Consider the following 16,324-nt stretch of genomic DNA (forward strand, 5'->3'; position numbering starts at 1 on the left):
GACTTTATGGTGGGACGGGTTCCCTATTGCAGACATTAAACTGATTGTGGCAGAGAGATTCCGTTACTGCAATCAGTTTAGCAGCCACGTCTATTTAAAATGCAGGCCAGCATTCTAGGTACCTATTGCGACCTTAGAGAAATTCATAGGACCACCTAAGCTCGCCTAAGGCCACTTCAAGGCAAAACCATGCTCATGCATAGTCTTCAGCAAGCTTAAGTGGTCCTATGCGTCTGCATAGGCTCACAAAAATGCCTACAATGCAGGCAGCCTGCCTCGGAGTGTTTTTTTTTTAAACATGCGGCATGATTGGCTGGTTAGACAGCGGTAGGACGCCTACCACTGCCTACAATCAGGACACCGTTTATAGAATTTGCCCAATAGTGTCTGCCATGTGGAGAAAATGTAGGGTAGATACTGGCTGAGATCCCTGCATTTACAACAAATACTGGATGTTAGGTTTTACAATAAATGTTCAGTAAGTGCAAAACTTCCCTCAATTTAGTAACAGAACCCTGTTGTGTTTGTATAGCTTTATTTAGGTGCTCACCAGTATATATTGACTTTTCAGTAGATAAATGTGAATGGGTCAAGTACATTAAGACATAGCAAATAGTCCTTGCAGTTTCACTATTTAGTTTTTCTTTAGCGTGGAAGGAAGTGGACTTCATAAGAGGGAGGTACGGTTTCAAAACCTTTGCTGACTGGTGTTAGGTTAATTTCTTTTGGCTCTAGATCAGATTTTAAGGAAAAGTTCTGTAGGATAGCAGTGAGAAATAGATATAACTCCATCCGAGCCAAACTCTCTCCAAGACATTTCCGTTTACCTAGTAAAAGAAGCAAACATATATAAAATAAGTGCATTTTAATTGGATTAACCATATGAAACCAACTTAGAATAAATCATGTCTTGGACTGAAATGATTGTGTCTACTGTCTTTATCAAAATGGTCAGAAAAAGACAAATGCTTTCCTTTCTTATTTTCATTCACTTTTTCTTTCTGGCAAATGCTAAATATATACTTAACCATCATGTCAAAATAAACCTTTTTACTAAACTGATTTTTCAGCTTCATGCAGATGCCTTCAACAAAGTAAAAAATGATCAGAGCAAATGCAAATTGAATGACGTCAACTGAGGTTGGTGCTCCAATTAAACTTAGTCCCATAAGCTTAATGACTCCCCTGATATGATGTCTTATGCTCAAAAAACTTGTTAATAAAACTATGTAGACTTGTAGAGGCTGATATTATCATGTCCTATGGAAACTCCGAATCATTAAGAAATATTTTGATGCAGCATCGTTTTGCTTGCTAGTTCAGTCATCTATATTAAGCATCCTTAATTATTGTAATATAATTTACTAGGGAACCTATAAGAAAACTCTCAAAAGACTACAAGTTATTCAAAATTCAGCAGTACGGTTGATTTTTGGTTTGGAAAAATGGGAACATATTACTCCCTATTACCAAAAATTACATTGGTTGCCGATGGAGGCAAGTTCAATAAGTCCACATGCAGAACTCACTTATTTGCTAATCCAGTAGTAAAAGCCTGTTGATTTAAGAGATTTCTGTACAGAAATCTTGCTTTTCAGGCAGGCAAAATGAACGATTGGTTGGGTAAAATTATTACATGTGTTTCAATCTCACCACTCTTTTTGAAAATTAGTAAAGATGCAGTTGTTTGATCGATTTGTAACCTAAGGTTTTACTGTTTTTAACTTCTTTTTGCTCATTATGTATTTCTGATGATTTGTATAAGTCGTTGACTGTTCAGTTTCTCTTGTTGTAAACCTCCTTGAACTACTGTGGTTTTGGCGGTATATAAGAATAAAGTTATTGTTATTATTATGTTATTCCTTTGTTAGTTCAGCATCACTGGCTGACAGTTTACTTTAGGATCTGGTATAAGCTTTTGGTTATTGTGTATAAAATTTTAGTTTGGAACGTCAGGATCATTATTGCAATTGCTCATTCCTTATGTTCCCTCTTGAACCATATGTTTTAGTGAGATAGGTTTGTTGCAGGTGCTGCTTGTAGAGGTTGCTAGATTGAGCCTATAAGGGGAGGTTTTTCTATTTAGTTCCTGTTTTGTGGAACTTCCTACCTTAGGTTTTGAGAGATGAACCAACTTTGACCCATTTTAGAAAATGTCTAAAAGCCCAGCTATTTCAAGAGGCATTTGGAATACTGTTGGATTGATTATATACGAGGGTCATTTCATAAATAATACACACTATTTTTTTTTTTAATTTACATGTTTTATTTTTTCAAGTATTTCTTTACAATCCTTTAATATAGTCACCCTGCTTTGCAATGACCAAGTCCCAACGTCCAAGAAGCTTCATTATTGCATCCAAGATACCATTTTTGTTCAGTTGCCGAATGGCTTAGGTATCAGCGGAGGAAAGCTCTTCCAGAGATGCAAAACAATGTCCACGCATAGGTTGTTTTAACTTTGGAAAAAGGTCGAAGTCTGGTGGACTCATGTCTGGACTGTAGGAAGCATGAGGTAACACCTCCCAGCTGTATTTGCATAGTTTTTCAATGATAACATTCCATATGTGCGAGCGAGCGTTGTCATGAAGAATGAGTGGCTCAGCCAAGAGCAACTGAGGTCGAGTTTTGTGCATTTTTCTGTGCATTTTTTGCAAAACAAAATCACAATAACACACTGCTATGACACTTCTTCCACATGGAACTTTGTGATGATGATGCATTCATGGCTGGGAGGTGTTATTTCATGCTTCCTACAGTCCAGACATGAGTCTACCAGATTTCAACCTTTTTCCAAAGTTCAATCCTGAAACCTGGGCACAGGTTACTGCTTTATGAAACGAAGGTCTCTCTTATTGCAGAATTGTATCATCATTGAAAATTTCACTTGGAGTGGTGCATGCTACGCTTGAACATGTGAAAGATAGTGGATCCTTTTGTTCCAGACAACAGAGTGGTCGTCCTCGTGCATCAACCAGCCGGGATGATTGGAAAATTGTAATGACTGCAAAGTAATCTCCTCAGATCAATGCCACCCGACTCCGTTCTTGCTTACCATCTCACCTTCAGAACCTGAGCAGATGGACAATTTGTCGCAGATTGTTTGATGGTGGTCCAGAAAAAAAAACCTTATTTGCCAAGAACATTGCCGATCGTCTTCAGTTTTGCAATAAATGCAGAAGCTGGAAGTCTGCAGATTGGGAGAAAGTGATGTTTAGTGATGAAGCCACCTTCACTCAGTTTAAGAATTACACTGGGAGGGTTTGGAGACCTGCAAAACAAAGGTACAATGCAAAATATGTGGTGGCTACAGTAAAGCAGTGTGAAAAAGTGATGATTTGGGGTGCAATTTCGGCACATGGACGAGCTGGAATCTGGATGATGCCTAGAAACACAACCATGACGGGACCAGTTTACCTGCAGGTTCTGAAAGACAAGTTACCAGTATTCATATCCATACATGGTACCAATCATTTTCAGCATGATGGAGCACCATTTCATTCAACTAAAGCAGTTAAAGCATGGATAGCGTCAACTAGATGTCATTTACTGGCTCCATGGCCTGGAAACTCTCCCAATCTCAATCCAATCGAGAATGCATGGGTGATAATGAAGAGAGCTGTGGCTGACATGCATCCAACATCACTAGAAGATCTGGAGAACAAAACAAAACAGGTGTGGACAACTCAGATCACACTAGAATACTGCTAGCAGCTATGCCATTCGATGTCTGCCCGAATCCAAGCTGTACTCGACAACAAAGGACAATACTCAAAATACTGAAAAAAGGCTTTAACAGTCACAAACTTTGCTTATTTGTATTAATTTTTGACTAGTCAACAACTACAGTATTTTTGTGCATGTACTTTATTTAAAAAAAAAAATGTTTCTTGGATTGTTTGTTTGTACCTCTGAGTGTTTCTTGCACTGAAATTTGCACAGAATAGTGGTGTTCACAAACTTTTGCACCTTACTCTAGATTAACCAGTGCACCACACTCTCCCATGAGTCTAAGTGGAGACATATTGTACCATGGTTCTTGAGATGATGTCTGAGAACTGTGATTCAGATTCTAGCCACTTTCCAGGAGGGATGTAGAATAGTATGTTGGGAAGAGTCACTGTTTACCATTAGTAGTTCTAATGAGGTGTAAGTTATAGATTCCATGATTTTGATGTGAAAAGATGATTTATGCAGTATTGCCAGACTGCCACTCCTGCAACCATTTCTTGATAGGTAGGTGATGCAATCTATTGGGCAGAGTAGTTGTAGTCTAGGGTCATCTTGCATTAGAAACATAGAAAAAGACGGCAGATAAGGGCCGCGGCCCATCTAGTCTGCCCACCCCAATGACCCTCCCCTATTTAACTCTGTGCAGAGATCCCACGTGACGATCCCATTTCTTCTTAAAATCAGGCACGCTGCTTGCCTCGATCACCTGAAGTGGAAGTCTATTCCAGCGATCAACCACTCTTTCGGTGAAAAAGTATTTCCTGGTGTCGCCGTGCAACTTCCCCCCCCCCTGATTTTCCATGGATGTCCTCTTGTCGCCGTCGGACCTTTGAAAAAAAAGAAATCCTCTTCTACCTCGATACGGCCCGTGAGGTACTTGAACGTCTCGATCATATCTCTCCTCTCTCTGCTTTCCTCGAGTGAGTATAGCCGCAATTTATCCAGCCGTTCCTCGTACGGGAGATCCTTGAGTCCCGAGACCATCCAGGTGGCCATTCGCTGAACTGACTCAAGCCTCAGTACATCCTTGCGGTAATGAGGCCTCCAGAATTGCACGCAGTATTCCAGATGGGGCCTCACCATGGATCTATACAACGGCATAATGACTTCAGGCTTACGGCTGACGAAACTCCTACGTATACATCCAATGATCTGCCTAGCCTTAGATGAAGCCTGCTCCACTTGATTGGCAGTCTTCATGTCTTCACTGATGATCACCCCTAAGTCCCGTTCTGCAACAGTCCTTGCTAGGATCTCGCCATTTAGGGTGTAAGTCTCGCATGGATTTTGACTGCCGAGGTGCATGACTTTGCATTTCTTGCCATTGAAACTCAGTTGCCAGGTCCTTGACCATTGCTCCAATAGGAGTAGGTTGTGTTTCAAATTGTTCATTGTGCTCTTGCTTGTTATATTACATAGTTTGGCGTCATCGGCGAATAACGTTATTTTACCGCGAAGCCCCTCAGCCAAGTCCCTTATAAAGATATTGAAAAGGATCGGGCCTAAGACTGAGCCCTGTGGCACTCCGCTGATCACTGCCGTCGTTACGAAGGGGGTGCCGTTCACCACCACCCTCTGAAGCCTACCACTAAGCCAGTCCCCAACCCATTTTGTCAAAGTGTCACCTAATCCTATAGAACTCATTTTGCACAACAACCTGCGGTGTGGGACACTATCAAATGCTTTGCTGAAGTCCAAGTATACAATGTCCAAGGACTCTCCAACATCGAGCTTCCCCGTCACCCAGTCAAAGAAGCTGATCAAGTTGGATTGGCAGGATTTCCCCTTGGTAAATCCATATTGACGGGGATCCCATAGATTCTCCTCATCCAGGATCTTATCTAATTGGTGTTTGATTAGGGTTTCCATTAGTTTGCTCACTATAGATGTGAGACTCACTGGTCTGTAGTTTTCAGCCTCTGTCCTGCAACCTTTTTTGTGGAGTGGAATGACATTATCCATTTTCCAGTCCAACGGGACTCTACCTGTACTAAGGGAGAGATTGAAGAGTGCGGATAGTGGTTCCGCCAGGACATCCCTTAACTCCCTGAGCACCCTGGGGTGTAGGTTGTCTGGCCCCATTGCTTTGTTAACCTTGAGTTTAGACAGCTCACAGTAGACACTGCTTGTTGTAAACTTGAAATTACTAAACGGGTCTCCTGAGCCATTCTTTTTCTGCAGCTGAGGGCCGGAACCCGGCGCCTCGCGGGTGAAGACCGAGCAGAAGTATTCGTTTAACAATTCAGCTTTTTCTGAGTCTGCTTCTACATAGTTCCCGTCTGGTTTCCTAAGGCGTAATATCCCGCTTGTGCTGCGGTTTCTGTTGCTAATATACCTGAAGAAGGATTTATCGCCCTTCTTGATGTTCTTTGCTAAAGTTTCCTCCATTCGGAATTTGGCCTCTCTAACCGCTGTTTTGACAGCTTTTGCCCTAGCCAAATAGACTTCTCTAGAGTCCTGAGATCCTGTATGTTTGTAGGAGATGAACGCTTTTTTCTTCTCTTTATGAGGTCCGAGATCTCCGCAGAGAACCATTGTGGCTTATTGTTCCTGCACCGTTTACTCACTGATTTTATATAGCGATTGGTCGCCTCCTGAATGATAGCTTTCAAGAGGCAACCTCTACGTTATCTGTTCCTGCTCGGTTTTGTAGTGCTTGATTGATGAAATTCCCCATACCTTCAAAGTTGGCGTTCTTGAAGCTAAGGACCCTGGTTAATGTGTTAGTTTTGCCGAAACCCTTCCTGAGTTTGAACCATATCATGTTGTGGTCGCTGGAGGCCAACTTGTCGCCCACTGAGACCTCAGTGACACTTTTGCCATTGGTAAGCAATAGGTCCAGTATTGCCTGTTCCCTTGTTGGCTCCAATACCAGTTGCCTCAGTTTAGTTCCCTTCATAGAGTTCAATAGTCTCCTGCTGCTGCTGGATGCAGAGGAAAGTGTGTTCCAATCCACATCAGGCATATTGAAGTCTCCTAACAACACTGTATCCCCACGTAAGGTGATATTCTCTATGTCACCGATTAATTCTATATCTATGTCATCCTGTTGCCTTGGGGGTCTGTATACTATGCCAAGATACAGGCATTTGTCATTCCCCCTGGCCAAATTTACCCAAAGGGATTCCCCTGTGTACCTGATATCTGTGATTCTGGTGACTTTGATATCATCCTTAGTGTATATTGCTACACCTCCCCCCATTCTGCCCTCCCTGTCTTGGCGAAGAAGGTTGTATCCTGGTATCACCATGTCCCACCCGTGGGAGTCGGTGAGCCAGGTCTCAGTTATCGCCACCACATCCAGGTCAGCATTTCTCATTTCAGTCTCAAGTTCCAGGATCTTGTTGCCCAAACTATGGGCGTTGACGTACATAGCCCTCCATGTAGTATGTTTGCTAAGCCTCCCTGGGGCTGTTGCTGCTTGAGCTGCGTGGACCTTTTCAGTACTACTTGTAGTTTGTGTACCTTCTCTAGACCCAGTATTGCAATGTGTACCTATCCTAGGTTTGAAAGTGTTTGTACCCTGTGGTGGAATACCTGCTTGAGCTACCTTAACTCTTTCGGTACAGCTTGCAATGTGTGTACCCTTCCTAGACCCAGAATTACAATGTAAACCTACCTTAGACTTAGAAATGTGTGTACTCGCCCCATACTTAGAAATGTGTTTACTCATCCCAGTCCCAGCCCCAGAATTGTGGTGTTTGCTTACCCCAGTCCCAAAAAAGTATTGATGGCATAGCTCGACAGATAGGTTGTTTATGCTTGTGCCCTCCCCCAACATACCTAGTTTAAAGCCTTGTGAAGTAGGCGTGCCAGTCGGTGTCCAAGGACGTTCTTCCCTCTTCTAGTCAGGTGTAGCCAATCTGGTCCCTGTAGTCCTAGTAGTGTCTCTCCATGTTGTAGGAACCCAAAGTTCATCTCCCTGCACCAATCTCGCAGCCAGTCGTTAGTCCTCTGGATGCGATCCTCCCTGGCTCTGCCCTTGCCCCTTACACGGAGGATCGAGGAGAAGACCACCTGTGCATCCATCCTCCTCAGCTTCTCACCCAGGGCTCTGAAGTCTGCCGGTATGCTATCCTGGGTGCTCCTGGCAGTATCGTTTGTTCCGACGTGGATGAGGATCATGAGGAAGTGGTCCTGAGGCTTGATGAGTCTATCCGGGCAAGCGGTTACATCCCGGATCCTGGCCCCTGGCAAACAGCAAACCTCTCTTGATTGCAAGTCTGGTCTGCAGATTGGTCCCTCGGTGCCCCTCAGTAGCGAATCTCCAATGACAACCACTCTGCGCTTCTTAGGGGTGGGTCGTCCTGTTGTCTCTGGAACTGGAAACTCCTGTTGATCATCTCTCTGTACCTCGTTGTCAGGTCCGTCCTGTAGCAGTTGGAATCTGTTCTTCAAGGTGATCTGCGGGGTCGATGTAGAACAGCCCTGTGTGTGAGAGAAAGAGACAGAAGATGAGGAAGGTCTTCTGCGTTTTCCTGTGGAGGAAGTTACCAGTTGCCAGGAGTCAGCGTCTCCAGCCTCCTCCTGTATTCCGATGGTTGGTCTGGAGGTATCGGGATTGGTAGTTTGCTTGGGTGTCGTGGGTATGGTCCCGTTAGGTTCCTGTTTGGTGATCTGGGACAGTTCCTGGATGATGCCGTCGATGAAGGTCTCATCGTCTCGAATGCTTCTTAAGCGCTGGATCTCCTCTCTCAGGTTCCTCAGCTCCAGTAGAAGGTTTTCATCTAGCTGATTCGTTACATCCGTCTGTGTAGCGACTTTAGACATTTTCGGGGGGATGGCCTCGGTCTGTACAGAGACCTCTGTACTCTGTCCTGGTTTCCCCTCCATCTGCACATGTGCCGTAGCCACCCCCTGGATATCCTCGGTGACTGTACTGCCTGTCTTGATTGAAGTCTTGTTACTTCTGGTTCTACCTGCCATTTTAGAAGGTGTAAATTAGTATGAGTTCCCCCTTTTTTTTTTTTTTTAGATAGTTATAGTTAGTTATTGGTTTTAGTAAATGGTTTGAGGAAAGTGACTGGTCAGGTCTGTCTGCTTAGTGTGAAGGTTGTAGGTGCTTGGTGGTTTGGTAGAGAATGGGAAGATTTGGTAGGTTGTAGGTGCTTGGTGGTTTGGTAGAGAGTGGGAAGATTTGGTAGGAAGTTGGAAGTTAAATAGAAGTTAATTTGGCAATTAGTAGTTGTAGAAGCTCAAGTATAGATTTAAAGTTGAAGGTTCTTCCTTTGAGGCCCTTCGCAAAGGCCCTTCGCAAAGGCGCTCTCGCTAAGGCGAGCGCCTTTGCCGCTCGCCTTCGCCACGCGCCGAACATCTGCGTGCCGTTGGCTTGACCCCTTTTAAGGAGGAGCCCGGACGCTAGCTGCTGACGTGGTGGGGTGGGCGGAGCTACTCTCACCGCTGCCCCGTTGTTGACTCTCCCTTCTCCGGCACCTTGCTGCCTCCCCTCCGCTTCTCAGCGCCTCTCCTGTGTCCTCTCCTTGCCTGCTTCCTTCCCTGCTTTGTGCTGTGGAGAAAGGAAAGAAAGAAAAAAAATTGCCGCGAGAATAGCTGCGCCCGTTGGCTCGACCCCTTTTAAGGAGGAGCCTGGACGCTAGCTGCTGATGTGGTGGGGTGGGCGGAGCTACTCTCGCCACTGCCCCATTGTTGACTCTCCCTTCTCCGGCACCTTGCTGCCTCCCCTCCGCTTCTCAGCGCCTCTCCTGTGTCCTCTCCTTGCCTGCTTCCTTCCCTGCCTCGTGCTGTGGAGGAAGGAAAGAAAGAAAAAATATCGCCGTGAGAGTAACTGTGCCCGTTGGCTCGATCCCTTTTAAGGAGGAGCCCGGACGCTAGCTTCTGATGTGGTGGGGTGGGCGGAGCTACTCTCGCCGCTGCCCCGTTGTTAACTCTCCATTCTCCAGCACCTTGCTGCCTCCCCTCCGCTTCTCAGCGCCTCTCCTGTGTCCTCTCCTTGCCTGCTTCCTTCCCTGCCTCGTGCTGTGGAGGAAGGAAAGAAAGAAAAAAAATTGCCGCAAGAGTAGCTGCGCCCGTTGGCTCGACCCCTTTTAAGGAGGAGCCCGGATGCTAGCTGCTGACGAGGTGGGATGGGCGGAGCTACTCTCGCCGCTGCCCCGTTGTTGACTCTCCCTTCTCGGGCGCCTTGCTGCCTCCCCTCCGCTTCTCAGCACCTCTCCTGTGTCCTTTCCTTCCCTGCTTCCTTCCCTGCCTCGTGCTGTGGAGGAAGGAAAGAAAGAAGAAAAATAGCCGCGAGAGTAGCTGCGCTCGTTGGCTCGACCTATGTTTCAATTATCAATAGATAGCCACGTTTAATTCATCAAATAGATCTTTTGTAATGTCAATCTTGTTGTCCACTGATCTCATGTTAACATGTCCACTTGGGATTGAGGTGAGTATGACTTCATTAATGTAAGTGGCTGTAATACTTATTAGGTTGTCCAGGTTTGATTTAGTGATGTAATTGCAGTTTAGTTTTCGGTATCTGGGTGGTATAGTTCTTGGAGCTTTAAGTAAGTTTAAAAGGCAGACTCCACCATAAGGGATTGATGTTGAAGTTATGGTTTGTCAAATCCTGGACAAGATTGGATTCTGTAGAGAGTGTCATGTTTCAGGGAGCTACTGGAACTAGTGAAGATGTTTCCTAGTTCTTGAGAATGGCTTCCTTTATTAGATTATGGAATGGAAGCTTGAGGCAGTCCTTTGGCCACTCCTCATAATCTAGGACAGGGGTGTCTAACCTGTGGCCCCGTGAAGTATTTTTTGCAGCCCCGGTCGAGGGCGATGCAGTGTTTTGCTCTGCTGCCCCCGGGTGTTTACTGTCTTGCTGGCTCCCTCCTCTGTCTTGCTGCAGCGTTTGTGCGGCCCCAGAAACATTCTTTTTTTGGCCAATGCGGCCCAGGGAAGCCAAAAGGTTGGACACCCCTGATCTAGAGCATCCATAAGTTCTGCTGTAGGCTCAAATTCATACTCCATTTTGATTGATAATACATAACCTTTTTTTTTTTATAAATTTGTTAAAAGACAGACTCTCCAGTGGTGACATTCTGTGAGGAGGAGGAGAAGGATCTGATGAGATGCCATAGGATTCTGCAGCAGATAGCTCTCCGTGGTCTGAAGAAGAGTGCTAAGATAGATCATTCATAATCTTCGATGCCACACCTTGGGGATTGAAAACATTGAGAAGGATGTTGAGATTATGGCTTAGGAAAAGGACATCTAGAAGTGTAGGTACTGCAAGATGTTCTCCTTGAAAACTGTCATTATCAGTGCTGAGTTGTGGAATGTTGAGAGCATGAAGAAGAGCTCTCTTCCCTAGATGATCTTCTCAACTTCAAATGATGTTAATGTGGAGTCAGAAACTGGACTCTGGATGTTACCTGAGAATGCTGCTAAGACTGGGCTGGCACTGGATGCACCTGCACTGTATGCTTCTGTAGCATCCTAGCCAATTCCTTTTGAACCAGTTCTCTAATCTTGTTTTGTAGGGATGGTGCCAGTACCAATATAGTGAGTGGTATTGAGGATGCAGACTGCGTCGAGTATCGAGGCATTGATGACCTCAATGTTGAGGCATGCCTCAAGGGAGATACCAACTGTAGGGATGGTGACCTAGTCTCTGTGCATCGATGCTTAGATTGTGTCAATGATATAATGCATGGGATTATGCCTATGTATGCTTGTTGGGAGAAGGATGTTTGTGTTTATTAGCTTTCTTATGGATTTCTCCTGATGGCAGCACCATCAATAAAGAGGTGAACCAAAGAGTGGACATTGTCGGTACCACTGCCGAAGTATGCTGGTGTCAGATTCATCAGATATGGTGGATGCTCCCAAAGAAGATCCAAAAAGCTTTTCAAACTGGAGCTGTCAAGCATAGGATGAAGTTACGAGGTGATAGACTCAGGAGTAATCTAAAGAAATATGTTTTTACAGAAAGGGTGTTAGATACATGAAACAGTCTTTTGGAAGAAGTGGTGGAGACAAAGACTGTGTCTGAATTAAAGAAAGCATGTGATAGGCACATGAGATCTTTTAGAGAGTGGAAGAGATAATAGTTACTGCAGATAGGCAGATTGAATGGACCATTTGGCCTTTATCTGCCATCATGTTTCTATGACTGATTTTGTAATTTAGAACTGTGCAAAACTCAAGACAGTGTTGAGGACCAAGGAACTGAACACACCATTTGTGTGGATCAGTATCAGAGATAGTCCGGTTGCACCAAGTGTACCGCTTAAAGTGATAGAAGGTTTTAACATTGAGGGGAACACTGCCAACACAAGATCAAAGGACTCAATGGTCCTTGGAGGTTGTGTAGTTGTTAAGCCAAAAAAGGTTTGATGCTTCCAGCCCCAAAATGGTTGAAAATGAAAATTTTTCAACCACAGTAAAATAAAAATAAAATAAACAATTATGGAGAAAAAGGGAACAGGAAGGCAAAAAATATTGACACTTGCATAGAAACTATGAAACACAGCTTCTCAGCTCCACTGAAAACTGAGAACTGATGGTCCCATGAGTCAACGTTTTATGGGAAGGAACTGGCGCATTCATAGCATGGACAGTTCTCGATACTTTTAAAGTCTCCGTGGATGACATCACCCACATATGAGAATATGTTGCCTGCTTGTCCTAAGATAACCTAAGGACCTGATTCTATAAAATTTGCCTAAATTGAGGTGCCTAGATCAGTGCGCCTAGCTGATCTAGGTGCCTAACCTAATTTTTTTTTAATCAGCTTATTCAGTGCTGGTAATTGAACTCATTAAAAACAAGTTTAAAATGATTTAAGAAAAGTAATTAGCCAGTAGGCACCTAACTTGGTAGGCACCTACCACTTTGAGGTAGGTGTCTACACTGAGGAGCCTATCGACACATATGCATGATTAGGGCTGGATTTGGCATGGAGTTTGGATGTAGATTGACTTAGACACCAGTAGGTATTGTGCATTCATTTAGGGCAAGACAACCCTTGCCTAAATGGCAATGTACCTAAGGATTCAACGTCTACCAGCACCTAAAAATACTTAGGCGCCGCTAGGTGTGACTCTATAAATGGTGCTTATTGAATGATTGAGAATCGTGCCTAATGGCAGCTACGATTTAGGCACCATTTATAGAATCAGGCACAAAAAGCCTTAATCCCATGATGGGAAGATAAATTATCATTATACTGCATAAAAAAAAATTTATCTTGAAAATGATGCAATATTTTTTAATTACCCAAGTACAACAGACACTTAACTGGTGAACACTGCTGCTAAGGCAAAGCTGCTGTCTTGATTAACTAGAGATATTCACCCTCCTTATCTATCTGCTATCTGCACATAAATCTCACATCATTTGTACCTTGACTTAGTTGTCCTGCAGTGATAACTTATATGTTGTGATTTAGGTGATCTAAAAACAGGTCTAAGTGTCCAGAAGTTATGCAGTATTTTTAATATTTTTGAAAATGAGCAATATTTTTAAATGGTACATCTTGATCTTTCTGAAAACTACTTGCTATAATTTATTAATTAAAAAAAGCACATTTTGTAGAGATGATTATGCACAATTGGTAATAAATATGATAAATACTTTTACCCATTGAGAAAGGAATGAATGCCTCATTTGCTTTAAAGTAACCATTTTCATCCAAGAAATGCCCTGGATTGAAGTTCCATGGATCACTAAAATATTTGGAGTCAGATAATACAGAGGAGAGAAAGACGCATACATTTGTACCCTGGAATCAAATAATAAACACAAGAATACAGAATCAGTCTACACAGATATTGTTTCTACATTTAATTTTTGCAATGTACCTATTAACAAAGATACCAATGTGGCACAAAAATAAAGCTAGTTAATAAAGAGAGAGAGAATAAAAACTAGGACAGTTGGAGCCAGAAGCAGAACTTAGAGTCTTAGGCTCTGATTCTATGAAAGGCACTTACAGAGGTGTATAGATCGGCATAAGAACATAAGAATTGCCAACCCAGGTCCCAATGTAGGCACCAAACTTAATATTTTAAATTTGCTTAATTGGTGCTGATAATTAAAAGTTCCATTAAAACCCAATTAAAAATTATTAAAAAATTAATTTGTCATTTTTCTAAGACAATGGAACACAGACAAAACATCATGGCCAAAAAAAATAGGACATTTTTTTTTTCTAGTCTTGCTTCAATAATGACTAAGTACTATAAAGGTAAATGGTAAAGGGCCATGGATGCAACCAAAGCAGTTTACATATTCTCTGTCCCTACTGGGCTTACAATCTGTTTTTATAGTTGGAGTATTGGAGGGTTAAGTGACTTTGCAGAGATGAAGGCATGACTCCCCCTTAAAACTCAGTGGTCATGGACTCCTTCTACTCCCCTAAGAGATGAAAGTGATAGTACATACTAGGCTCTATGACATCAGCAGATATAATGGCCATTCTTCTTAGATAACAAACAGGTCCTTGGAATGGGCCTAGGACAATTCATTGCAGCCCTTTCATTGCAGCTGTTTCATTGCTGAATTAGCCATGACGAATTGGCCGCAGCAGTTGTAAGGGGGGGAGGGCTATGCCTCCCAACACCCCCCCAAACTAGGAGCACCTCCCCACATAGTTGAGCTCTTGTTGGGGTGCTAATCCCCCTATCCCTAAAAGGTATGAGCACCCCCCTGGCTCACATACCTCTTCAAAAGTTTGATGGCACAAGCCACATCTTCAACCCCCCTGCTTGCATCGGCCTCATCTCCCCTCTGACATCACATCCTGGTGCTGCAACTAGAAAGAGACATCAGATGGGAGCCACGGCGTGTGGGCTGGGGGGGACACTCATACCTTGGGGTGGCACTTGTGACAAACCTAGCACCAGTACTAGATTTGCCCCTATGAGGATCTGGTGCAGAAGAGCTGACCAGATTGATTCTAGGGAGCAACTTGAAGCTGACCTCTCTTGTTCATATGATCAGAGCAGGAGTGGTGTGGAACAGAGGCAGGCAGACTGGCCACAGCAGCAGCCGGTCTATAAAGTAGGTAGGAAAGCCAGTGAGAGATTGGCTGCACTTAGAAAACCTAGGCAGGAAAACCCTGCAAGGGAACCAAAGCCCTTCCCCCTCTACAGGCTGAAGGGGATTGGCTCTGAGCTGTTCAAAAGCAGGCTGAAGCATACAGCAGGGTGAGTCACTTCTGCAGTCCAAGGCGGTGCAGGAGCCCTGGAGCCAGGAAGCAGAGCCAGAAGTGCCAGATTGGCCAATGCAGGAGGTGGAAGAAATCCTCCCCACCTCAGACTTCCAGATTCCTGACTGTGTGGAAGGAATGGAAGTACAAGTTACTGGCCCTATGATAGAGAGCCAGGCAGAGTTCATGAACACTGAATGAAAGAAAGTGAGTAGCTGTGAAGCAGTGGGTATTTTTTTCTTGTGCTTTCGTTCTGTGCAAGAAAAGCCTGAAGAATTTACTATTTGCTTTTGGGCTATCTATTATTTTGGTTTAAGTAATATACTTACCTGAATGCTGACCACTGATTTTGCCTAAAGTAAAGTTTGGGGCTAAAGAACCTGAGAGTTGAATGAATGGGTCTATTTTTGAGTTTTGGAAACCATACTGTGGCTACCGTTTGTTAGTAGCTAATCACCTAATCTCCCACAGTTGCACTATCTTCCAGGATGTAGATGCAGAAACACTGGGCTCCTTGCAAAGCTATGCTGTGGCTTGCTGCCTAACAGAGTAACCCACATTAACTGTTATAAGAGATTATTTTTGAACTTTATCTGAATGCTGAAAATCTATGTTTCTACTTCTGGGATAAATATTGCTGGAAGGAAATTTGGATTATGTTTGAATACCATTATAAAATGCATTGCTGACTTAGATTGCAAGAACTCAGGCAAGATAACCTGTATGGGATTTTTGCTTTTGTATTTTGGTTTTCCCTTTTACAACTGAATTTGTTTTGCCAATATTTGCCTTTTGTGTTTCACCTTTTTGGACCACCAAGGTCAGAATAAAACTATGATTCTTCATTGAAGAACTCTGTCTGAGTGGTAATAACTTGAAGCCATTACTTACCCTTTCTCTCCCAGGCCTAGGCAGCCACCTAGGGCCAACCAAAAGACCTGAAGATACCCTTGGTTATAGGGGACACGCCAGAATATCAGTTTTTGTCATTGTTGAGCTCCGTTCTGAGGAGTGTTTGTGACACACTGACGGGAAGGCATTCATACCTTGGGGAGATGGAGGGCACTGACCGGAGTTGTCAGGGGAAGATTAGGGGCACTGGCGGGGGGTGGGGTGGAGAGGAGGAGAGGCACAACTGGGGGGGTGAGAAGCTCATACCTTGGGGGGAGACACTGGTGGGGGTTTTTGTGGAGGCACTCCTACCTTGGGAGGAAAGAAGGAGGAGGAGAGGCAACGCCGAGGGAGTTCATTGCAATTCATCGTGGCAAAGATGATTCATCACAGCCACAATGAATTGTCCCATTTTGCCCTGGAATAGTGTAGTGGTCGGTGGTGCAGTGGACTGTAGAGAAGGGGAACCATATCCCACTCTAACTGGTACACTTGTTGTAGAAAGTGTAATCCCTCCAAAACCTACAAAATACCTACTGTACCTATATA

At 43.9% G+C, this 16,324-nt stretch overlaps 1 protein-coding gene across 1 annotated transcript in view; it reads right to left on the bottom strand.

Moving 5' to 3' along the window:
- Positions 1-547: 547 nt before the first annotated feature.
- The window catches only part of LOC117355156 (cytochrome P450 2G1-like), a 53,172-nt gene continuing 37,395 nt past the window's right edge, over positions 548-16,324 (bottom strand). The window contains exons 8-9 of the mRNA XM_033933289.1: positions 13,315-13,456; positions 548-827 (exon numbers count right to left, since the gene is read on the bottom strand). Coding sequence (XP_033789180.1) covers positions 646-827; positions 13,315-13,456 — 324 coding nt within the window. The 3' untranslated portion in view covers positions 548-645. The remainder of the gene's footprint in view (positions 828-13,314; positions 13,457-16,324) is intronic.

Source organism: Geotrypetes seraphini, chromosome 2 (genome assembly GCF_902459505.1).
Source record: "Geotrypetes seraphini chromosome 2, aGeoSer1.1, whole genome shotgun sequence".
Lineage (NCBI taxonomy): Eukaryota > Metazoa > Chordata > Amphibia > Gymnophiona > Dermophiidae > Geotrypetes > Geotrypetes seraphini.